This window comes from Zootoca vivipara, chromosome 16 (assembly GCF_965207765.1).
Source record: "Zootoca vivipara chromosome 16, rZooViv2.hap1.1, whole genome shotgun sequence".
NCBI lineage: Eukaryota > Metazoa > Chordata > Lepidosauria > Squamata > Lacertidae > Zootoca > Zootoca vivipara.
Window position 1 is genome coordinate 4438039 of NC_142599.1, and position 25950 is coordinate 4463988.

Here is a 25950-nt window from a genome sequence, read left to right on the forward strand (position 1 = left end):
CATACCCCTAAACATTTTGTGAATCTTTGCAGTTTTGTCCATTTACTGTGTTTATTTTTCCTGATTTGAACTATAAAATGGTGATTTTCTTGAGTCACCCCTAAACAATTTTTTATGCATCACTTTTTTATGGATCAATTCCTTCATGGATCACTGCCTTGTTGTGGCGAAGGGGCTTGAATAACTAAGAGAAGCTATGAGCTATGCCGTGCAGGGCCACCCAAGACGGACAAGATCATAGCTGAGAGTTTAGACTAAATGTGATCCACCTGGAGAAGGAACTGGCAAGCCACTCCAGTATTTGGCCAAGAAAACTCCATGGACAAAGACAATAGGCATATAAAAGTTATGACGCTGGAAGATGAGCCCCTCAGGTCGGAAGGCGTCCAACATGCTACTGAGGAAGAGTGGAGGACGAGTACAAGTAGATTCAGAGCTGATGAAGCATCAGGGCCAAAGCCGAAAGGTCGCTCAGTTGTGGATATGCCTGGAAGCGAAAGGAAAGTCCAACGCTGTAAAGAAAAATATTGCATAGGAATCTGGAATGTAAGATCCATGTATAATGGTAAGCTGGATGTGGTCAAAAATGAGATGGCAAGAATAAATATTGACATCCTGGGCATCAGTGAACTAAAATGGACGGGAATAGGCGAATTCAGTTCGGATGACCATCATATCTACTACTGTGGGCAAGAATCCCATAGAAGAAATGGAGTGGCCCTCATAGTCAACAAAAGAGTGGCGAAAGCTGTACTGGGATGCAATCTCAAAAATGATAGAATGATCTTGATAACATCACAGTAATCCAAGTTTATGCACAAACTACCGGTGCTGAAGAAAGTGAAATTGATCAATTCTATGAAGACTTACAACACCTTCTGGAAATGACACCAAAGAACAGTGTTTCCCAACCAGTGTGCCTCCAGATGTTTTGGGACTACAACTCCCATCATCCCTAGCTAGCAAGACCAGTGGTCAGGAATGATGGGAGTTGTAGTCCCAAAACATCTGGAGGCACACTGGTTGGGAAACACTGCCAAAGAAGGATGTTCTTCTCATTATAGGGGATTGGAATGCTAAAGTAGGGAATCAAGAGATAGAAGGAAAGAACAACTGGCAAGTTTGGCCTTGGAGTTCAAAACGAAGCAGGGCAAAGGCTAATAGAGTTCTGTCAAGAGAACAAGCTGGTCATCACAAACACTCTTTTCCAACAACACAAGAGACGACTCTACACATGGACATCACCAGATGGGCAGCATCGAAATCAGATTGATTATATTCTCTGCAGCCAAAGATGGAGAAGCTCTATACAGTCAGCAAAAACAAGACCTGGAGCTGACTGTGGCTCAGATCACCAGCTTCTTATAGCAAAATTCCAGCTTAAACTGAAGAAAGTAGGAAAATCCACTGGGCTAGTAAGACACAATCTAAATCAAATCCCTTATGAATACACAGTGGAAGTGAGGAACAGGTTTAAGGATTTAGATTTGGTGGACAGAGTGCCTGAAGAACTATGGATGGAGGCTCGTAACATTATACAGGAGGCAACAACAAAAACCATCCAATGAAAAGGAAATCCGAGAAAGCAAAGTGGATGTCCAATGAGGCCTTACAAATAGCAGGGGAGAGAAGGCAAGCAAAATGTGAGGGAGATAGTGAAAGATACAGGAAATTGAATGCAGATTTCCAAAAAATAGCAAGGAGAGACAAGAGGGCCTTCTTAAATGAGCAATGCAAAGAAATAGAGGAAAACAACAGAATGGGAAAAACTAGAGATCTGTTCAAGAAAATTGGAGGTATGAAAGGAACATTTCGTACAAAGATTACCATAATAAAGGACAAAAGTGGAAAAGACCTAACAGAAGCAGGAGACAAAGAAGAGGTGGCAAGAATACACAGAGAAATTATACCAGAAAGATTTGGAGGTCTCGTACAACCCAGGTAGTGTGGTTGCTGACATTGAGCCAGACATCCTGGAGAGTGAAGTCAAATGGGCCTTAGAAAGCACTGCAAATAATAACGCCAGTGGAAGTGATGATATTCCAGCTGAACTATTTAAAATTTTAAAAGATGGTGCTGTTAAGGTGCTACACTCAATATGCCAGCAAGTTTGGAAAGCTCAGCTGTGGCCAGAGGATTGGAGAAGATCAGTCTACATCCCAATCCCAAAGAAGGGCAGTGTCAAAGAATGCTCCAACTACCACACAATTGTGCTCATTTCACACGCTAGCAAGGTTATGCTTAAAATTCTACAATGCAGACTTAAGCAGTATGTGGACCAAGAACTCCCAGAAGTGCAAGCTGGATTTCGAAGGGGCAGAGGAACCAGAGTCCAAATTGCAAACATGTGCTGGATTATGGAGAAAGCTAGAGAGTTCCAGAAAAACATCTACTTCTGCTTCATTGACTACGCAAAAGCATTTGACTGTGTCGACCACAGCAAACTATGGCAAGTTCTTAAAGAAATGGGAGTGCCTGATCATCTCATCTGTCTCCTGAGAAATCTCTATGTGGGACAAGAAGCTACCGTTAGAACTGGATATGAAATACCTGATTGGTTCAAAATTGGGAAAGGAGTATGAAAAGGCTGTATATTGTCTCCCTGCTTATTTAACTTATATGCAGAATTCATCATGCGAAAGGCTGGACTGGATGAATCCTAAGCCGGAATCAAGATTGCTGGAAGAAATATCAACAACTTTAGATATGCTGATGACACAACCTTGATAGCAGAAAGTGAGGAGGAATTAAATAACCTTTTAATGAGGGTGAAAGAAGAGAGAGCAAAATATGGTCTGAAGCTCAACATCAAAAAAAACCAAGATCATGGCCACTGGTCCCGTCACCTCCTGGCAAATATGAGAAGAAATGGAGGCAGTGAGAGATTTTACTTTCTTGGGTTCCATGATCACTGCAGATGGTGACAGCAGTCACGAAATTAAAAGATGCCTGCTTGTTGGGAGAAAAGCAATGACAAACCTAGACAGCATCTTAAAAAGCAGAGACATCACCTTGCCAACAAAGGTCCGTATAGTTAAAGCTATGGTTTTCCTAGTAGTGATGTATGGAAGTGAGATCATAAAGAAGGCCGATTGCTGAAGAATTGATGCTTTTGAATTATGGTGCTGGAGGAGACTCTTGAGAGTCCCATGGACTGCAAGAAGATCAAGCCTATCCATTCTGAAGGAAATCTGCCCTGAGTGCTCACTGGAAGGACAGATCCTGAAGCTGAGGCTCCAATACTTTGGCCACCTCATGAGAAGAGAAGACTCCCTGGAAAAGACCCTGATGCTGGGAAAGATTGAGGGCACAAGGAGAAGGGGACGACAGATGACGAGATGGTTGGACAATGTTCTCGAAGCTACAAACATGAGTTTGACCAAACTGTGGGAGGCAGTGCAAGACAGGAGTGCCTGGCGTGCTCTGGTCCATGTTGTCACGAAGAGTAAGACACGACTAAACAATAACAAACAATTTTTTAGAAGAAAAAAACACTGGCCGTATCAATGGATCAATGTATTGATCCAGCCAAATGCATCTTACAGCATTATAGCAGTCTGTAGAGGTACTCCAGTTGTGGTGGAGCACTTCCTTTGCATGCAAAAGGCTGCAGGTGGAATCCCCAGCAACTCCAGGTTAGGGCTGGAAGTCCCTGTCTGAAAACCTGGAGAGCCACTGCCAGTCTGTATTGACAATATATGCTGCATTGACAATAAACGAACTGATGTTCCTGCTTGAAGAGCTTCATATGTTCCTTGAAGCAATCTGAACATTGGCCTCTGGATGTAAATGCTCAAGGTGCAAATATGGGTTTGGAACAAACTCTTCTTTGCGATTTTGTCTAGGATCTAGCCACTCCCTCCTGCACACTATGCTGTATCAAAAACTACTTTTGGATCTCCTCTTGGTTTAAAAGGGATTTGCCTCATGACATAGAGGGGAGGTCACTGTTAAAGAAACACACACACTCACACACCACTTGCATAGATGCAACTAGCTGCACAGTTTTTTTGGATCCTGGCCTAAAGGGTTTTTGAGTTAAGGGTGTGTTTCAGCCTCTCTGTGGTCTGCCCTCTGTGTTGAGGGTTCTGGCAGCAAGCTTTTCTCTGACCAGACAGCACCACAATATTCTTGGCTCCTTGCCTTCCGGAGAAAGAGAGAGAGAGCGCTTGCTGAATTTCTCAGATCTGCAGCAGGAAGCAAATGATGAACTGGGGCTCAGTTAAAGGGCACAGAGGCCCTGTGTGTAACCATATTCATAGCACCTCTGCAAGTCAAAGAACCATTTAGGGAAGGGTTTATTGTAATCTTTGGTTGTACTTCTGTGTTGCAGATGCAGAAAAATGATTAGCACTTCCCAGTGAATCAGGGTATATTGAGAAACTGCACAATCACACACCTAGAATTATGCACTATGTCCCTTCCTCTTTGGTAGACACTCATCTCTCAACGGCGTAGGTTTCCTTCTTGGGAGTGGAGGTGGCCAGAACCTGACTTTAGCCCAATTAGTCAAGCACATCCCACTTTGGATGATCCATTTTTTTCCAAGTAAAGTAGGAATGCCCAGCCATTTTGGGGTCCAAGAGCCACATTCATCATTGGCCCGACTTCTGGGGGCCACATGCTAGAACCATACTCTTACACACACACACTCTTATATACTCACATGTACAGGACACACATGCGGGGTGTGAATGGGACAATTTGCATTCATACTGAATTCCCCCCCCCCACCTTTTTTGCTGCTGCCAAAATCAGTGTGAGAGCCAGAAATATTTCCTTGAGGGGCCAGATCAGTCAGCCTTTGTGAAAACAGTTTGGAGTGGGAGAAACCATTGGGTTTATTTTGTGAGAAACCCCCAGCTTGTAACTCTTGGTAGATTGCCTGAGAAGTGGTCCTATCCTAGCTAGACCACTGGCCCACTAGCTCAGTAATCTCCACTCTGACTGGCAGCAGCTCTCCAGAGTTTCAGACAAGGAAGTCTGTGCCTGGAGATGTCAGGGACTGAACTTGGGTCCTTCTGCATGCAAAGCAGATCCTCTAACACTGAACTACGGCCCCTTCCTCTGTGACCTTCATATGTGGCAATTTGTGGTCGTTGGCCCTGTACAAGGATGGCAGACCAGCTGGAACAGGCTCTGGTTTGGATTTCAGTCCAGACTGTAAGTGGGGTCAAGTTCTGTTTTCTGTTTCTTCTTTTAAAGAAAATGTAATTGATTGGCTGGGTTTTTATTGTTGTTGTTACAGCTATTGCTATTTGCTAATTTTATTGCTGTATTTCATAATTATTTATTGCATTTTGATTTGATCTTTTTTAAAAAAAAGAAAAGAAAATTGCTTTGCATGCTTGATACCCATAGAACATTTTTCAAATATTTCCCAGAATTGCACATTAGGACCTTAAACTGTAGCACTTTATTTTTTTTAATAATAATAATTAATAGAGAATGTGCATATTTCAACAAATAGGCAGAGTTCTCTCTGTGAGCAGAGAAACCCTATTTTGCCCCCTGCCCAGCACCCTCCAGCTCTACACACATTGCTTCTGTTCTCATTCTCTTTCTTTCTCTCTCAGGTGACATTATTTCCCGGCTGACGTCGGACACGACGATTGTGAGTGACCTGGTCTCGCAGAACATCAACATCTTCCTGCGCAATATGGTCAAGGCCACGGGGGTGATAGTTTTCATGTTCAGCCTCTCATGGCAGCTCTCCCTGGTAACCTTCATGGGATTCCCCATAATCATGCTCATGTCAGATCTTTACGGGAAGTACTACAAGGTTAGTGTTATCTGTAGCTTTTAAGCCTGACCCCAGAGCTCATTCTCAAAGCTTGTCTGTCTGTTTGCCTGTGGGAGTTCTGCTTTGGGGACACAGGCACATACTGTAGGAAGCTGCCCTTCTACCAAGTCAGGTCATTGCTCCGTCTACCTCAGGACACTGACTGGCATTGGCTCTCCAGGATTTCAGACAGGGGACATTGCCAGCCCCACCTAGAGATGCTAGGGATTGAACCTCAGACCTTTGGCATGCAAAGCAGATACTTTAACCACTGAGCTAACATCCTTTCCCACAGCAAATCTGGTGGGTCCTTAGCAATCTCCTGGCAGAGACTGTTCTGAGCAGTTTCTGAGAACTCTCCTACAGTGGTACCTCTACTTACGAATTTAATGCGTTCTGAATGCACATTCCTAAGTTGAAAAAACTTGTAAGTCGAATCCCATAGGAATGCATTGGGAGAAAAAATTCGTAAGTAGAAGCAACCCTATCTAAAAATTCGTAAGTAGGAAAAATCCTATCTAAACCACATCCAAGATGGCGGACGGAGCTCCATTCGTAAGTAGAAACATTCGTAAGTAGAGGTACCACTGTATTTTCACACACCATCTCTTGAGTGTCTCTCTCTCTCATATACTTTTTCTTCCATTTTTAACCACAAAAACTAATCATCAAAAGAAAAGAAAACATTAAAAAAAATAAATCTTCATGCTCATGCATTTTATCTTCTGAATTCAAAAAGGCTGATAGTGCACGGATTTCTGATTTTCTTCTCCAATATTGCACGTACAATTTCGGTCCTATATAGTCCAAGCCATGCACCTTGTTTTCATGGCTTCTGTAATACCAATGTAAAAAGGAGCTGCAGAGAAGCAACAGAGATGTACAGTGCTGCTGTTCATAAAATTCTGAAGGAGGAAGGCCTTGCAGAGGTCCCGTGGGGGTTTTTATTTTATTTCTTGGCCTTGGCAGTGCTGTTGTCCAGCTGCCTGCCTTGTCCTCGCTGTGGAACGGAATTGCAATCTCTCTTGCCAAAGCAAGTGGGGAAGAGGCATAAGGCAGCTGCAGGTCGTCTTACCTTCTCAGATGACTTGAAAAGAAATTAGAGCTGTCTCTAGAGAGGAAGTCCTAGGGCTGTGTCTTTGGGGCAGGGAGACTCACTTCCAAAGACTATACTGTACATACGTTATCTCTGTAGTAATGCTGTTGCATTTTCATGGCAGGCTCTCTCCCCCAGCCATCTCCTTTTAAAAGGAGGGCATAACAGCTAATACTTTGGCCACCTCATGAGAAGAGAAGAATCCTTGGAAAAGACCCTGATGTTGGGAAAGATTGAGGGCACTAGGAGAAGGGGATGACAGAGGACAAGATGGTTGGACAGTGTTCTTGAAGCTACGAACATGAGTTTGACCAAACTGCGGGAGGCAGTGCAAGACAGGAGTGCCTGGCGTGCTATGGTCCATGGGGTCACGAAGAGTCGGACACGACTAAACGACTAAACAACAACAACAACAGCTAAGTGTGTGTTGTAAGGTGATGATAACAATACTGGCCAACCCTCTCTAGGGTCCTCCATCCCCAATTCTCTGAGCTTCTCCCAGGACAGTAAGGATTCAAGAGACTGTGTATTGTTGTTGTTGTTGTTGTTGTTGTTGTTGTTGTTGTTGTTGTTGTTGTTGTTGTTGTTATATCCCAGCCACTCAGGGCAGCCTCCAGCACACATGCATGTGAAGTACTGTACACTGAACTTTAAATAAACAAACATTGCGTGAATCCTAAAGGTTGCTGTTTAAAGATAGATTGTAAGCTCTCTAGAAAGCCACCCAACTTTTGATGCTGCCATCATCACTATTACTATTTCCCGCAAAAGCACATTCCCTATTTGTGGAAAACCTTTTGTATGCTTTCTTTTAAATCCGGGGCCATCTGTTTCATGGCAAGTTTCCACCCCTCCCCTCCTGCCTTGCCTGCAGGAGCTAGGATTGAGGGGGATTGTTCCCTTTCTCTTTTTTGCCAATTTGTTTTTATTGATTTTTGAAATTTTACCAAATCAGCCACAACTTAGTTAAAACAATTTTATACATTTCCCCCCAAAACTTGGTTTATTGCCACTCCATTTTGATGTGTCCTCTTGTTGCTGCTTTATTTTCCTAGTTGTTTCTGGTATAGGGGGATTGTTCTCTTCTTGCGTGTGATTTGTTCATTCTGCCTCTCCTCTCGCTGCCATAACTTGTAATACCAGTTGGGACATCTGTGCACCTGGCTAATCTTTTGTCCTTTGTGAGCTGGCTGACCTTGCCTGCTTACCTCTGTGTGAAGCCTTTGCTGCCTGAGGTCATCGGCTGCTGGATGGAGTGCTTAAGTCTGCAAATGTGCGTTTCCTGTTCTGCCTTGTCCTTCATGCTTCCCCAGCTTGGCTCCCACTGCAAATGGCCTGTCCCATGGAGCGCTACACAATCTCAGTGAGGCTCTGCAACACTGGAATCACTGAATGCCTGGCTCCCAGCCAACAGAAGCTTCTTGGCTCTCGTGCTGCAATATTAATACTACTCAGCGCTGAGGGGAAGAGGGGAGGGAGGGTGTGTTTTTGCTATATCCTGGTCTGTGGGATATGCATAGTTTATTGGCCTTTTGTTTTGGGGGGGGCTGTTAGGGATGGGGGAGAAATTTGCTTGCGGTTCAAGGACCTGCCCCCCGCGAGAAATAAAGACACAGTGACACATGGTATTAGAGTTAATGGGTAGAATAAGGCCACAACTTTATTGGTTAGAGCAGGGGTTCCCAACAAAATTTTCTCGAGGACCCCTCATTGAGCCGCTATTGTGACAAGGACTCCCATTAATTCCTAATCCTAAAATTAAAAAGTGAGAGCCAAATTAAGAGTCTTTTTATATTTTATATTTATACGTTTTTTACAGTTCTTCCTCTTCATCTGTAGGCCTTTGTCGTTTTAACGAACCACTTTTTAACCAACGGTCCATTTTTAACTACGCGAACTGTAGCTTCCGCGAAAAACAACGCTTTGTTTACAAACACTACTGTTTTGCAAAGAGGCAGCGCGCGCCAGGGAGGAGGGAGGGGAATGGAGAAGACAGGGTACCTGCGCAGTAGCGCACAAATGAAGCCGACGCGCGCAAAGCATCTTGGGCAGGTGAGCGTTAGTGGAATGCGCGCGCTGCCTCTTTGCAAAACAGTAGTGTTTGTAAAGCGCCACCTAACGGCATACAGCAGAACTACTGCCTCTATCTAATTCTAGTTTTGCGCTAGACTCTGCTCATGCAGGAAGCGGCCAAAACAAAAAATCTGTTATCATACGAAATATATTTAATATATTTTTTATTCTAATAGCATCTTGCGGACCCCTCTGGCATAGCTCGCAGACCCCTGGGGGTCCCCGGACCACCTGTTGGGAACCACTGGGTTGGAGCAAGTGAGAGGTATTGGCTTAGGCATTGGACTCGCTAGCAAGTGTGACTCCACCCCGCTCAGCGGGGGGGTCATATCAGGTTAACACCCCGAGGAAGGAGCCTGTTGATGCAAATACAACTGAAAGCTCCCCCTGGTGTCACCGGGGGTCGTGCCATGGCCCTAGCTACCAGCCGGGCGTCGGACGGGATCCACGACCGCCGGATCCCTTAAGGGGATACCCCTATAAGAGGAGGGTTGGATGATGGCCACAGCCAGTCCTCGAACACACCAGACAACTCCATATTCCAATGCGCCTACCGCCAAATACCGAAGAAGTTGTGACGAATTGCTATGCTTCGATGAGGAGCAGCAGCGAAAAGGGGCGATCTGGAGGCTGCCGCGCTCATTTGAAGCAGGTAACCCCGCCCACAGGCTGGCCCTATTGGCCAGCCAGGGCTCTGAGTGCGGCAGCAGGTATAGGTAGAGCAGGTATAGGTAGAGCCCCCCTGCTTGGTGCGTAGAGCGGGTCCCGCCTGCAAATTCCCCCCTCCCTGAAGAGGAGGGATCTTGTCTTTGTATCTTAATGAGAAACTACCTAATCTGCACTTCTCAAACCAATTCTAGTACCAGAACACAGCTAGCCTTTGGAATTTGCAGTTTCCACAATTTGGAGGTGCCTTAGTCCAACCAAACAATGTGCACAGAGATGCCTATGCATGGGGAAAGGGTGCATAAAAGTAAAAATAACCTAGAAAAAAATTCATTATCTTTGGGGAAATTGCTTGCCAAAATGTGTTTATTAGTCAAAACTGTATACAAAAATGTGTTTGTTAGGAGAAATTAGCACTAATCTGTCAATTTTCATGAGATTTCCCCCCCCCCCAATATCTGCTCCAAAAACAATTGCCAAAGAAATGGGGAGAACTCAATTTAAGCCTAGAAAAAATATAATCAAAAATAGAATTCATCCATCCATTCTGTGTGTGTGAATACAGATATATCAACATGTATTCATTCTCTCTCTCTCTCTCTCTCTCTCTCTCTCTCTCTCTCTCTCTCTCTATATATATATATATATATATATACTTTTTGTTCCATTTTTAACCACAAAACTAATCATTAAAAATAAAATATTAAAAAATCTAAACACTTTATAGTGTCTTCATGCTCATGAATTTTATCATCTGAATTCAAAAAGGCAGGTGGTGTGTGGATTCCTGATTTTGTTCTCTAGCATTGCATGTGCAATACCAACCCAAAAAGGAGCTGCAGAGAAGCGACAGAGATGTACAGTGCTGCTGCTCATACAATTCTGAAGGAGGAAGGCCTTGCAGAGGTCCCGTGGGGATTTTTATTTTATTTCTCGGCCTTGGTTGATTTACCTGCTGAGCAGATAACAACAGGGATGGGAAACCTGTGGCCTTCCAGATGTTTCTGGACTATACAACCTCTCATCCCTAACCATTGGCTACACTTGCTGATGGGTGTTTAAAATCTGGAGAGTACAAGGTTAGGAAAGATTGTCTTAAGATATGCTCTGCAGGCCCTGCTCTGGGTGCCTCTTTGTGACCCCGTGGACCAGAGCACGCCAGATGCTCCTGTCTTCCACTGCCTCCCGCAGTTTCGTCAGACTCATGTTGGTGGCTTCGAGACCACTGTCCAACCATCTCATCCTCTGTTGTCCCCTTCTCCTTGTGCCCTCCATCTTTCCCAGCATCAGGGTCTTTTCCAGGGAGTCTTCTCTTCTCATGAGGTGGCCAAAATACTGTAGCCTCAGCTTCAGGATCTGTCCTTCCAGTGAGCACTCAGGGCTGATTTCCTTCAGAATGGATAGGTTTGATCTTCTTGCAGTCCATGGGACTCTCAAGAGTCTCCTGCAGCAGCATAATTCAAAAGCATCAATTCTTTGGTGATCAGCCTTCTTTATGGTCCAGCTCTCACTTCCATACATCACTACTGGGAAAACCATAGCTTTAACTATACGGACCTTTGCCGGCAAGGTGAATCCTAAACCAGGATATTAACCTGTATAATTTGGTGTGTTCTTGTTGTTATGCCTGAATTCACTAGCCATGACTATGGTTGGTGCCAAACCTCAATATGGATTTATTGGTTTTCATTCTGATATTGTATTACCGTAGTTTTTTACGGTTTATATTAATAGGGTTGTAAGCGTCCTTGGAGGTTTTTTTTAGTAACCTGATGATGATGATGATGAGAAGAAGAAGAAAAAGAAAAAGAAGTAGTTTAGTTGCTGGGACTTGTTGGGGTCTCCCAAATTCTGAAAGTCTGGGAAACCCTGAAGTATGATCGTTCCATTTCTTGGTTATGGGACAGCCTGCCTCTCTTCCCTCCTTCTCTGTGCCCACCATTTAGAAACTCTCCAAAGAGGTCCAGAATGCTTTGGCAAAAGCAAACAACACTGCTGAGGAAACCATATCAGCCATGAAGACCGTCCGCAGCTTTGCCAATGAGGAAGTGGAGGCGAACGTCTATTCAGACAAACTGCAGCAAGTCTACAAACTCAACAAGAAAGAAGCCATGGCTTACACCTACTATGTGTGGTCCAGTGGGGTAGGTGGAAACTCTTTCCCACTGCTGCTTTGTAGCTCACTGTCTTCACCTTCATTGTCGTCATGTTTACCTGTCCCCTTATCATGGGTAGGTTCTGAGCAAACACCAAGAGCCTTATGGCATCTTAAAGACTGACAAATGTATCATGGCAGAAACTTTCAGCCACATCAGCAGATGCATGGTGATGATAATTGTTTCTGTTAAAAGTGTGTGTGTGAAGTTGCATGAGTCCCTGTCAGGGACAAAGGTGGGGTGCATATATCTATATGTATATCTATATCTATATCTATATCTATAATGATTATACAGTAATTCAGGCACGTCCAACAGGTAGATCGTGATCTACCAGTAGATCACTGGATGTCTGTGGTAGATCACTGGTAGATCACTGGCTCCCTCCAAAGAAGCTCAACAACTTTGTTTCCCCTAAAAATACTCAACATTTTAGCCCTTCACCCCCCCCCCCAACAGGGCGTTCTTCCCACCTCAGAAAAGCTCAACAACTCTGACTTGAACCCCTAAAAAATGGGCCTTCCTCCTTCCTAAAAAATCTCAACAACTTTGACCTGAACCCCTAAAAACAGGGCTTTCCTCCTCCCTAAACAACTTTGACCTGAACACCCCAAAAGGGGGTAGATCACTGCCAGTGTTTAACTCTGTGAGTAGATCGCAGTCTCTTTGGAGTTGGCCACCCCTGCAGTAATTGTTTCATACAGAGAGAGTAGGGCTGGGCGATGTTAGATTTTCAACAGCGTGATGTATCACCAGCCAGACATTGCAGATTGGCAATATACCGTGATGTTGAAACAAGCTGCGTTGGCCCCAGCTGGCTAGACACAGGGTGAAGCTGTCGCAGCTCTCACCACCAGAACTGGAGCCCTTGAAGGCTAGGGCCAATGCAGCTGGCCCAGGCCACTGCTCAGCTGGGGGGGGGGCGGGAGGGCTCCCCCCACACCAGCTGAGCGATCCGATGCTGCTGAGGTGTCAGGGGTGCTCAGATGGGTGGGGCAGAGCCCCTACCTCACTGTTAGCTTGAGAAGCCAGCACTGGACTGGGGGCTCTGTTAAATGCTTGGCTGAAGGGAGTGGCAACCGGGCGCCCCCCCCCAGCCGAGCAGTTTAAAGATGCGGAGGGAGGAACAAGTCGTATCAGCACCTCGATGATGCAGGCTTGTTTCTCCTTCTGTGCCATATGGGGGCAGACCACGAAGTCGGTTTCACTCAGCGGTATATCGCTGGTGAAACTGCCGTGCTTGCAACTCCCTCTGCTAGCAGCACCCCCTGGATGAAGTTGCGCTGCTAGCAGAGGGACTCAGGCACGTGGCGGTTTCATCAGCGATGTACCACTGAGTGAAACCAACATTGTGGTCTTCTCCTCATACCAGTCCTGGGAAATATATCAATATATTGCCCAGGCCTAATATATATATAGAGAGAGAGTGTGTGTTACACGCCACCCCAATCCCCTTTCAGCAGTGCCAGAGGCTTCAGGGGTTCCAGGCCTGTGTTTCCTTTGGAAATAAGGCACAGCACAGTGTGTGGTATCTTCATGTTATTTGGTTTATTTACACACATATACAACCTGAAGCTAGATGAAGGGATTGTAGAGCATCCACACATTGTGTCCAGCCCGCCCTTCTCTGCTTGTCAAACCTCCCCAGAAATCCTAACTACTTTGGTCTCTGCCCACCAACACACAGCTGAGAAAGGGGCCCCTCTCCTTTTTGTCTGGCAGTCTTTGCTTTCTCTTTATGGTTTCCTTGATGGGCTGTCATGGGCACTGGTGGACAAAGGTGTGGGCGGGGGGCGGTTCGCCCCAGGTGCCATCCCGCGGGGTGACATTGCGGCTGCTCCTGCTCCCCGGGATGCTTGCCGCACACACGCGGGATGCTCAGCACTCACTGCGCACGCTGCTTGCCGCACCCCCTGACATGCGCCATGCCCCCGTGGACAGCGCACTACACCGCGCTCCCTGGGACATACGCCACTTGCTGCGTACTTCCCCCAACGCATGACATGCCCCCTGGGTCGCACGCCAGCCATGCCCCCGGATGTGGACAGCACCACTGGTCACGGCTGTTTGTATCTTAATGGCTTATTACACTCGGCTAGACCTGACAGGCTGGTTCATTAGCATAAACTACATCCAGCAGTGTTTGGCAGTTTAATCAAACTTAATTTTAACTTTTACTAAACCCAAGAATTATTGGTGCCTTACACCCACAAAACTCTGGCACAACACATAACAATATATATTTGTTGCATGATTATGACAATTAAGTGTTTATAAATATTTATATTTATGTTAGCAGATAATCTTGTGTGTGTGCATAAACGCCCCCTTGCTAACATAGGATAACATTTCATGCATCTGATAAGGTGGATTCTGGTCCATGAAATTTATTATTTTTATACTACTTCATTTATGAATCTCTTCTGATGAGGTGACTTACAATACAGTAAAATCATATACAGAACAGCTGCATATATAAAAGTGTGTGTGTGCGTGTGTATGAAAATTAGAACAATACCATACATAAAATCAATTCAAGTCCAGTGCAACTGAGAGTTAGGTATCAGTCTTGCTATATTTAAAAGGAAGACCAAACTCTGCTCTAGGGAGGAGGGAAATGCTGTTTTGTGATTTTGCAAGCACCAGGCTACAACTGCTGTGCGCAGCTGGTTCCTGCTACAAACTAGCCTGTCCCTGAGTTTGATCCTGGCCTGGATATTTATATATAGCACAGTGGATGTCTTCCTGCGATACTGTTGTACTCCCTGCATGTTTTGTTGCCAAAAGACCACTCATCCAGTCCCTATTCCTGCATTTAGCTGTTAATGAATCTGAATGTTTTACACGCTATCAGTTGTATACCAAACACATCACTAACTTCTCCTCTTCCTGGTACAGTGCATTTCTGCTCAGACCAATGCTGTGCCCACCGCCCTCTATCCCCTCACTGATTCAGTTTGTTCCTTGCCTTCATCTTCCCTACACCAGCCCAAACATGGTTGCCATTTAAGGTGAACCTCAGGAGATACTCTCTGTCTCCTGTTTTTGAATCTGGATTCTGTGCTCGGTTTCAGCTAACACTCCTCATTGTTCAAGTCAGCATTTTGTACTACGGAGGCCACCTGGTGATCACTGACCAGATGACCAGTGGGAACCTGATATCCTTCATTATTTATGAATTTGTCCTTGGAGACTGCATGGAGGTAAGTTTCACCCGTCTGAAAGCATCTGTGTCCCAGTCTTAAGAGAGCTAAAGTAACTGATCTCTGTGGAGTTTCTTTCTTATCAGGGTCTTCAGCAATCTCCCACAAACTGTGCTTGTTTTCCAGTCTTATGTGGGGCTCCAGCCTAGCCTGAGCTTCGGGTATATAGTTATATCTTCATAAATGTACTAGCAGATTTTCTATTCTACCACTGCTGTCAGAGGCAGTATGCCTCTCTGAATGCCAGTTGCTGCCAATTGAAAGTGGGGACAGTGCTGTTGAGATCAGGTCCTGCTTTCGAGCTTGCCGTAGGCATCTGGCTGGCTACTGTGAGAACAGGATGCTGAATTAGATGGGCCATATGTGCATTTGATGAAGAAGGATGCAACCAAATTTATTTATTTAATTTAAATTACAATTTAAAATGGATACTCTTGACCCACAACTCTTAGCATCCTCGACCATTGGCCATGGTGACTGGGGCTGATAAGATCTGAAGCCCAGCAACTACTTAGCTAGCTTCAAACATACACAAAATAATCATTTTTTAAAAGCACTATTGATTAAACATGACGGCTTAAGTACGTAAAAATAGCCCTGCTGAAGATCCTTAATAGTCCTGCTTCTCACAGTGGCTTCCATTGTGGAGGAGAGGGCGAGTGCCTCTCCATTGGTCTGCTAAAAGACCATCTCGTAAAACTTCCAAGTTAGATAAAAGGCGAAAGAAGGGAAGAAGGGTCCAGCACGAAAGTCCCAATGTTCAGGTGCCCTGAGCCACACATATCCTGGGCTGTCTTCACCCCCTAACAATGCCCATTAGTGAAGGCATGTCCAAAACTGAGTGAGGCAACTTGAGTAAATGCCAGCATTGGCCATGCCTTCCTGGCTTAACCACTTGGCACAGCTTTCTTTTAATTCTGAACGAACCTTCTTACAGCATGACGACTTATTTGCAAAACATATTTTCAAAAGCAGGAAATGTTCCCGATTTGTTCCTTCCTTGTTGTAAATTGAGAGGTTCTTAGAATTGTAATGTCCTCTACTTCTTTTATTTTTTATTTTAGTCTATTGGTTCAGTCTACAGTGGGCTGATGCAGGGTGTTGGAGCTGCCGAGAAAGTATTCGAGTTTATAGACCGCACGCCGACCATGGTACACGATGGCACTCTGGCCCCCGACCAGCTAGAAGGCAAAGTGGAGTTCAGGAATGTCACCTTTGCTTACCGCACTCGACCTGCAACCCAGGTCTTGCAGGTAAGCGTCTTGCGCCTGCCTTGTTGCTGCACATTTGGCTTTGGTGGCCATGGATAGCCAGTTTCTAATAGTTACTGTAAAGACTTTGGCAGTGGGAAGGGAAGATAAAATACACATATTATAAACAAATCAAAGAACTGCCATGGTCAGGGATGATGGGAGTTGTAGTCCAAAACATATGGCGAGCGGCAGGTTGGGGAAAGGCTGAAATAGCCCCTATTGGTCATGCAGAGACATCCTTTTGCTTTACAGAATGTCTCGTTCACGCTTCATCCTGGGAAAGTGACTGCGCTGGTGGGGCCCTCAGGCAGCGGGAAGAGTTCCTGTGTCAGCATCATGGAAAACTTCTACCCACTTGAAGATGGGGAGGTCCTGCTGGATGGACAGCCTATTAACATGTACGAGCACAAGTACCTGCACTCAGTGGTACGACTCGCTGGTAACCATATTCTAGCCCTTAAATGGCCCTGGGCAAGGCTGAGCCAATTCTGTTGAAGTGCAGGCTTGAGCTTCCTGAAAATATTACTTTGCTTTCAATAAGAGCAAGAAGGAGAGTTTCTAGTCCTTATGACTGTGAAAATAGGTTTGAAACCGCAGAAACCGAACAAGCTTTTGGAGGTAGTGTCCTTGCCTCTTCCCTACATTTTGCAAAACCGGAAGACATTATGAAAAATAAGATAATTTATATAGGTTGCAGAACTGATTAAATTGAATGAACCTGCTCAGAATCTCTCCCTCTTACCTTTCAAACATGAAAGGAATGTGTAGCTATTAGCCATTGAGCATCCCACTCTACAGTACCGTAGTGTTTGGTGAGAAAGTGCAGTGCAGGGGCTAATGACAGATATTTGCAAAAGGAAGTTATAAGAGGCTGTATTACTCACACAGGACAATGAAGCCATGTAATTAATGCTTGGAATTCACTCTGCTTAACAACGGATGCCTTCACAAGCAAGGATAGTCATTTAAGCTGACTCTCCTTCCTCCCTTCCCTCCCTCCTCCCTTTCTCTATGCAGATATCTCTGGTGAGCCAAGAGCCGGTCCTTTTCGCTCGATCTATTGCAGAAAATATCTCCTACGGCTTGGCCTCTGTCCCTTATGAGTCAGTCATTCATGCTGCCCAAAAGGCCAACGCCCACACGTTTATCACGGAATTACAGGATGGCTACCATACAGGTATTGAAATTCTGCTTATCTGTGTCTTCAAGAAATCAGCAGCTGAGCCCAGATTCATACTTACTTGGAAGTGGTGGTGATCTTGTGGGATGGAGGAGGAGATAAGTTCTCCTCTGCTTCTTGTGTGCACAGCTCCTAGACACCCTAAAACAAGTGTGTGCTCATGTATTTCCCCCCTCTCAAACTGTGTCATACACACATATACATATATTGGTCTTATATTTAAGCACTTGTTTAAAAACACTTACCTTTATTTAATCAAAAGCATAATTACATAGCATATTAATATAAAGAAACAATATAGTACAGTATAGAGGAAACAAGACATTCACACGAAAACTGAAATTACACACACAAAACAAATGAAAAAGGTTCAGGTTATATTTAAGCAGATTATATTTAAGCAAGGATATGCTGGAGAATCCTTGTGATTACTGACAAAGGGAATCAGTACTGATACAAGGCCTTCCCACTACCACAGTCATAAGAGTAGTGGGTAAGGGTTTGGTGTGTGTTTTTTTAATCCATCCCCTCACAGCAGATTAATATGTCCTGGTAAGGACAGAGATAGGGAAAGTCCAGCCCAATCTTGGCCCACCAGGGGTTCACGTTGACCTGTGAGGCCATTTCCCCTTAACCACACCACTTGTGACATCATGTGATAGGTGGGAGGACGAGGTTAAATCCTGCACTGGCTGTGCACCCTTGGTTTCAGCTGGAAACCGGCACACAGCCACAACAGTAGTATTTAGTGCACACGCATTGACGGATTAGTGGGGGTTAAACCCCACTCAAATTGGCAGGATTCCATGCAGACCCTTTTCTGAATGACTTGCCCTCACAATGATGTCAGATGCAAGGTGTTTTGAAATCCGAAAGTTGGAACTTTGAAGCACCTTGCAACAAAGAGTTTCCCCCTTCATTTAACAGGGGATTTGCAATGGAATCCCCTGTTAAATTAAGGGAAAAAACTTTATTTTAGCAATGCCTTGCAAGGTGCTTTGAAGTTCCAATTTTGGGACTTCAAACCTCTTGCACCTGATGTCACTGAGAGGGCAGCTGTACCCACCTGTCAAATTTGACCCACAAGGCTGATCCTGATAAGCATGTGGCTCATGAAGCAAAAAAAGTTCCCCACTCCTGCCTCACAGGAAGCCTATGAGGTCTGTCAGTTTTATTTTCACATTGCAGATGATGGAGGGGTGGGCTGAGAGTGAGAAAATGTGGCTTGCATAAGACCTCCCTGCTGACTTCTCAGCACATTTTAACCTAGGACTTCCTTGTCTGTCTTAGCCCTCCCTGCTACTTTAGATTTAATGCTGATTCCTCCCTTTCCTTTGAATCAACAGAAGCTGGTGAAAAGGGAACCCAGCTTTCTGGTGGTCAGAAGCAGAGAGTGGCTATTGCGAGAGCTTTAATCAGAAACCCACCAATCCTGATATTGGATGAAGCCACAAGTGCCCTGGATGCAGAGAGTGAACATGCGGTGAGCCTGATTGTTTGGAGGGAGTGTTCTTGTTCAGGCATAGCATTAGGGTGCCAATTATACAGTTGTAAGGGCTTGCCATACTGTGCTACCATGATGGACCCATGTTGCCCACTGTGGACTGGCAGCAGCTGTCCAGTAATTCAAGCTGAGGTCTTTCTCAGCCCTGCCTGATAATGCCAAGGACTGACCCTCAGGCCTTCTGTGCAACATCTGGTGGTTTGCTATTGAGCTATGGCCCCCCTCCTTAGAGGGAGGGAGGAATCAGGCTGCAAACATTGAGCCAGGGCAAATTCAAAGCAAAAAATACAGAGATATGGGAACCCGAGTATTGATGTGGTCTTCAGAGGCTTCAGTTTAAACTGGTTTTTTTAGATCGGCTTCCCTGCCTTGTCAACTGCAGGCTGCTGTTACTTGCCCCTGGCTGGCTATTTTCAAACCTGGTTTGTGTGTGTGTTGAGAGGGAGGAGTTTGGCGGTATTTTTGCTCTTTGTTTTAATTTACCTGTCATAAACCTCTGGGGCAGGTCTGTCTGGACATGTGCACAAGGAAATTGACACTTAAGAACCTCTTTCTATTGGCAGATCCAGCAAGCCATTTATGGGGATGTCCAGGGCCACACAGTGCTTGTCATAGCCCACAGACTGAGCACTGTGGAGAAGGCGCACAATATAATTGTTCTCGACAAGGGCTGTGTGGTACAGCAAGGGACACACAAGCAGCTCATGGAAGAAGGCGGCCTTTATTACAAGCTAGTGCAAAGACAGATTCTCGGCCATGAATCCGGCACGGGGGACAGCTGTCAGGATGGCAGCAGCTTGCCTGGCATCCGGAGAGAGTCTTCAAAGATGGGACTGGCTGAAGAGTTCAGAGTTTGATGTCATGTGTGCCGGGCTTGAAAATTTTGAACTGCACAGATGGGCTGTCACAGCTGAGCTCAGAGGTTGAAGCACTAAGGAATCCAATTGGCACCCCACTGGAAGATTCCACCTCTCCTCTTTAGCACAGCTTCACCAATGTTTTCTGTCCATTTACAGTGTTATGCACTAAATGTCCGGTGCACATGACTCCCAGCAGCCTGCTGATCTGAGAGGAGAACCAGTGGGCCAACAATTCCCACCACAGCCCCTGTATTTTCTTTCCCCACTGATACGCGTGCAAAATGTGCTGTTATTTATAAGCGGGTGTTTCTCTTAGGTGCATGTAATTGTATGGGAAGAAGGATGACCAGCGGAGGATCTCTGAGGGTGATTGTGTGGACTGGGAAGGGAAATGCTGCCTTGGGGCTAAGTCAGCAGTTGCTCTTTGGGATCACCCCAGTGCCTGTAGACACCCTTGCTAATGCCATGCCTCAAGTATGGCACCCTCATTAAAACAGACATTTTCTAGGGCCCTTGGCTCAGGTTTTGACCAGCTTACACCCAAAATTTGCAAACATGACTAGTGGTTCTAGATACCTCTGAGCTGAAGTGTGCAACTTAATATGGTGCCATATTCACATAGTGAATAATATGCATGGTGGCTTTTTAGAAGGAAGCATCCAGAATCATTCCTTTGAAAAGCCATGCTTTCAGTCCCCTAAGTGGCACTGCAGCAGGTGGGGATAAATGGTGAATTGTGTCCCTGGCCTATAAACAATTGCATATATGATAATAAACCCTGAGAGAGATTCTTCTTCCCTTGGTTAGCTTTTGATATTTGGAGGTGCACACTTTTAAAACACAAACAACTTAAATGGTTTAAATTTATGTTGGCACTTATCAGTTGTTGCATACTGTCAGTCTGTGCACCAACATTTGCAGCGAATAAGACAATCCTGTTTTCAAAACTTTGTTTTTGTGAGGGCAGTCAAGGCTTTTTCATTTGGTTTCAATGCATAAAGTCAGGCAGGAAACACACACAAAAAATTCCACTGGGAAAATTTCATATGTGAGTAAGAGCAGTGTACAATTCTTCTCCATTTGTTTCAGTGAGGTTTGCAGAAGAGACTTTCCCAATGGCTTGTCACCAGTTTTGTTTGGGGAATCCCAACAAGATCTTGTTCAAGGTGTGGGTTCTGCCAGCAATTCCAAATAACTGCTGGGGGCTGGGAACCATTTTTTACATTATTTAATTGTCAGTCATTGGCTGCCTGAATTATTCTGTTCACTTTGTTGTTTGGTGTTGTGTTTTGTTGTTGTTGTAGCAAAGCAAGGGGGCAAGGAGGAAATATGTTCTAGCTCCACTTTGCACTGCCTAATTTGACCAGGTCATTTTAAAGTTTCATAAATGATTTGGAAGAGCGCACAGGCATCCAAAAGTGTGCTTAAAGGGTCAGGTGGCAGGGTGGGAAATTACCAAAATAACTAGACTATGAATTGAGGATTGAGCAATTTTAAAAATCTTTCTCTTTCTCTCTCAAGTCTCTCCAGTTGCACTCAGTTGCAAAATAAGCTCAAGCACTTTAGCTCATTTAAATTCCTTTCTGATATTTTGATGCTGCTGTGTTTTTGGCAGGTTTTTTTGCTGTTGGCAAATTATATATAGTGATGTTTTACAAACACTTTACAAAATAAATAAAGACTACCTCTGACACTCAGCTTATTGAGAATCTTGAAGGATTGCTGTTTGCTGTGTTTTATTGGCATGGTTACCTCCACATGGGCAAGAGACTGGGCATTTGCCAAGCACACAAGACCAGCTATTCTCATTTTGCATGGAGCACTCACAAAGCTCAGTGAAACAGTGGGATAGAATTCCTGCATATTCTGCCTCAGGGAAAGGGAATCCCAGGGAGGGCCAGATGCTTGAGAGAACCCCTCTTCTCAATATATTAGAACCAGTATTCAGTGGCACACTTAGGTTATGCTAGTCTTTGGAATTAATCGTCTTATGGCAGACCTCCTTTTTCAATAGCAATTTGTATTTTACTTCAGAATGTGGTAAGCCTGCTATGATGCATTTGAGAGCCCTCCTCACTTTGCTTGGTGAGACCCTGGACCTCTGCCTCCAAAGTCCTGCAGTCTACCACTACCACTGATGGCAATTCTCACTCATGCTTTTCCAGTCACTCAAATAACAAAAGGGGACATTGTTCTTGATGGTGAAAAGTTCACCATATGTTTGGCTGCTTGGTGTGCATTTGGTCCATAGCTGCCAAGTCTCCCGTTTTTCGCGGGAAACCCCCGTATTTTAAACCGTTTCCCGCTGGCAGCCCGGATTGGAAAAAAATCCCATAAATCCCCCAGATTTCCTACCTGCCAGGGAGGCTCCATTTTGGGCGCTAGCGCCACCCAATTTCCGGTGCCCAGACCTGGGTAGCGCGGCACCGGAAGTCGCTTATATGCATGTCCGGACATGCGTAGAAGTTACTTCTGGTGCCACGCTACCCATGTCTGGGCACCAGAAATCGGGCGGCGCCGGCACCGGAAGTTGCTTCTATGCATGTCCTGGTTTAGGTTTTGCACATCTTGAGTTATGAGGGATGTTCTGTTTTTGTTTTTTGTACAGTAGCTTTCTTTTGCAAAGCAGAAAGCAAATGTACTCTAGGGCAACTTGAGCAGACTGTGTGGATTTAGCAACCCGCCTCAGGAGAGGGTTAAAAAGTTCCAAAGATTAGACTTGCAAATTAAATTCCCTCTGAATTTTCCAGTACAAACAGACTGTTGTGAAAGTGACTCATAGATCACAGATATACCCAACAAGTATGCTGAAGTCAACCTTGAAAGGATACCAGGTCAAGGGTGTGGGTGAGCATGCAGAGAGCACATTTACAAATAAATCAGGTCACATCACAGTTAAATACAAGTTGGCTGGATGCCAATTCTCCCTAATGAACAAATATCCTGTAATTATAATGGGTGGGGTATGTACTGCAAGGATGCTGTGTTTGCATACACGCAATGCACTTCTTGTAAGCGAAGATACGTATCAGCTTACGGATTCAACAGATAATGCCATAGGAATCCAAACTGCAAAAGGGAGAAAGATACAACTCAATTTTACTAAACAACAAATCAATCACAAGTTCCAGCTATATTTATCACCTTCAGTAAAGGAGGATGGTCAGTCCTTCTGATCTTCAGGTGGAAGAGAGACCTTCAGGTGGAAGGCTCCACTGATGAAACAGAAAGTCTGTCCTGAAATTGACCAATCAGGCAATATTTGTTGTAGGCCTTTGAGCCACATTGTCTTAATGAACACAAACAGAACTAACTGTGATAGTTCTTGCTTAGAAGTGTCCTTCTGCTAGCTGTGCCTCTTGTGCCATTTTCAGCAAACCCAGCAATCATTGTCCATGTGGTCCTGTAGTACTGAAGCCACATTGACCTAGTTTGCGTGCCACAGTATGTCACAGTAAATAGTTTGCCATGTTGAATGCACCCATTAGGGTTTTTCCACTTCTCCTCACTGATGCAGGAAAAAACCATAATGTCTGGCTTTAAATTACTTCTAAAACCAGAAGTCATGGTTTGTTTCATTTCCAACAAACCACAAGCTGTTCTTGGCTTACTGATTGTGTTTTACTGGGATGAAACAAACTATGATCCCTGGTTTTGGATGTAATGTGAAATCGGGATGTGATTTTGTTTCCTCAAGAAACGCAGGGAGAATGAAAGAGGTGAGATTGCATTAAACAATACACTTTGATTTACTGCGATGTGCAAATGGGGCTGCTCTGCACTTTAAGAGCTTTTGCTAAGCATTATGTGCAGTCAGACCCCATTTTCATGTTGTGTACATGCAGAGAGTGATGCCCAAACTAGACATGCAAAGTTTTACAAAGCAAGGGTTTGGAGATGACTGCTAAAGCAACAGAGGTGTGGGGAGCTAAACATTTATTCTCCCCATGCTCCTTTTCCACCCAAACCAATTTAAACTATTTCCCTCTCAATAGGACTCAATAACCAGAAAAAAGCACCCCATTAAAAATCAGCTACAAGAAAGCGGCATCAGAGGAAGAGTTGGTTAAAGAAGGGCTCAATTTTGGAGAAGGGCTGTAGCTCAGTGGGAGAGCATCTGATGCAGGAGGTCTCTGGTTTAATCCCAAGCATCTCCAGGTACAGCTAGGATATACTCCCTGTTTGAAACTCTGGAGAGCTGCTGCCAGACAGTAAAGAAAATACTGAGCTAGATGGACTGATGGGTCTCATTCTGTATAAGACAACTTCCTATGTTCCTTTCTTGTAGCTCTGCTGTGCTTTAAAGTTTATCCTCTCACCTATGCCCCAAATTATAACCAGTTTTCTGTGTCCCATAAACCTTAACTGGGGGAACTACTTGGAATCAAATCATATTTGCATGGATGCATCCTGGATTCTGTTTCTTGTTCACACTAAAGTGTTATATAGCATTTGGAAGTAGTTTCTATATTGGTATGAAGAACTTAGCATTTTTTTTGTCTGCTATGCATAGAATTTTTTTTAATTGAATAGCAATTCTCTTGTTTACCTTGTGTTGGTTTTTCCTCCGTCTCTAAATGCAACCCTCTTCCATGGTTTTTTTGTGTGTGTGTGTGAGCCAAGCATATTTAGTTATACAACTTATTTAGTTATACAACCAGGAAACCCTGGCTAAAATTGATCAGCTGTTCAATTGTTGACATATCTACAAGTGAATGCTCTCATAATCCTGTCCACACACAAATGATTCCCAGACAAACAAGAAACCACACCTTGCTTAAATAACACACAACATTTTCCACTCAAAGCCTGGTTCTTTAAGTTGTTCTGCAAACTGCTACTGGTAATATGAGATGAGAAATGTGTATGATACAGTTACGTTTCCTAAAGTAATAAATTTGAAGGCAAATATGCTCTTAGAAAGTCCATGTGTTTGCTGCAGCATGTACAATTTTACAAGCGCTATTCCCTCCTGTGTGAAGAGGGAATGCCTCTTCCAAGATGGCATCTGCTATATGCAGATTTCATTAGTTGCCTCCCCCTTACTGATGAATTTAAATTAACAAAATTAATGTGATGCCTTTTTAGTTCATTAAAAATGTTTAAAACCAATTCATCTGATAGATGGAAGTTTGCAGCCCTAAATTAGAATATAGCTGATCTAATAATCACTGGCCCCAATCCAACTAACGCTAGCTGTGACTACATCCTGTTGATTTTACCATGAAATTTACCGCTCCTGCTTTGCTCCTTTCTGCTAATGAGCAGGAGCAAAAATCTGCAACCTTTGGCTTAGGGTAGCATCCAAAACAGAGACTGTGATTTATTTTGTTCAAACAAGCCACAATTGGCAGGCTGAGAACAAACCTTGGCTTTGGATCCTAAAAGAAAAACAAATATTGCCTTCAGACTTGAATACATTGCATTGAATAATGTACAGAGGTCAAGGTGCAAGGCTGGCTTTACCACTAGGCAGGCAGTGTGAGCAAGCTGCTGGGCAAGGGGCAGGAAGGAGTGTTGGAGTATTGGAGAAAAGGTCCCGGTGTTCTCGTCCCTAAACTAGCCTGCTGCCTGCTCAGGTGCGCTGGAGGAAGCTGTTCCACCACCAGTACTGAAGTAAAATTAGATTGTGTACACACTATACATGTAAAGCACATTTGAAGCACATTCCCCCCCCCAAAGAACTCTTATCACAATAAAAGAAAGTCCACTATTATATTTTATTATAGAGGCACTTTAATTCTTCACATTGAGTTCCTTTGGTGTGATTAAAAGTAATTTTAATTTGGCTGCATTTCCATTCCTTTTTTTAACTAGAACTGGCACATGCAAGGGTGCTAAGTGATGCTCATGTTGTCATAGCAACAATGTGCTTTAAAAAAACCCATAATAAAGTCTGTGTGGTAGCAGCAGCAGCAGCGAAGATTTAATGCCAATCACTCATCAGCCCACACAAAGAAGGCGGGGGGGGGGGGGGAGAAAAGCTTTTGATGGAGTTTGCCACAGGAAGTTCAGTTTATGTCATTGAACAGGTGGTTTCCCAGAGTTATGTAACTAAAATTAATGGCATATATCCAGATTTTACCCCACCCCACACTGATCATATGTAACAAAAGGTAAAAGAAGGGAGGCAAATTCTTATTGGTTGCAAACAGCTCTTATAAAAATGGGAGACGC

The 25950-nt window shown here is 44.4% G+C and overlaps 1 protein-coding gene across 1 annotated transcript in view; it reads left to right on the plus strand.

Moving 5' to 3' along the window:
* ABCB9 (ATP binding cassette subfamily B member 9) overlaps positions 1 to 21489 on the plus strand; it is a 41172-nt gene extending 19683 nt beyond the window's left edge. Inside the window, exons 5-12 of the mRNA XM_035099079.3 lie at positions 5577 to 5782; positions 11564 to 11761; positions 14848 to 14976; positions 16041 to 16229; positions 16482 to 16655; positions 17247 to 17406; positions 18756 to 18892; positions 19477 to 21489. Coding sequence (XP_034954970.1) covers positions 5577 to 5782; positions 11564 to 11761; positions 14848 to 14976; positions 16041 to 16229; positions 16482 to 16655; positions 17247 to 17406; positions 18756 to 18892; positions 19477 to 19770 — 1487 coding nt within the window. The 3' untranslated portion in view covers positions 19771 to 21489. The remainder of the gene's footprint in view (positions 1 to 5576; positions 5783 to 11563; positions 11762 to 14847; positions 14977 to 16040; positions 16230 to 16481; positions 16656 to 17246; positions 17407 to 18755; positions 18893 to 19476) is intronic.
* The last annotated feature ends 4461 nt before the right edge of the window (positions 21490 to 25950 follow it).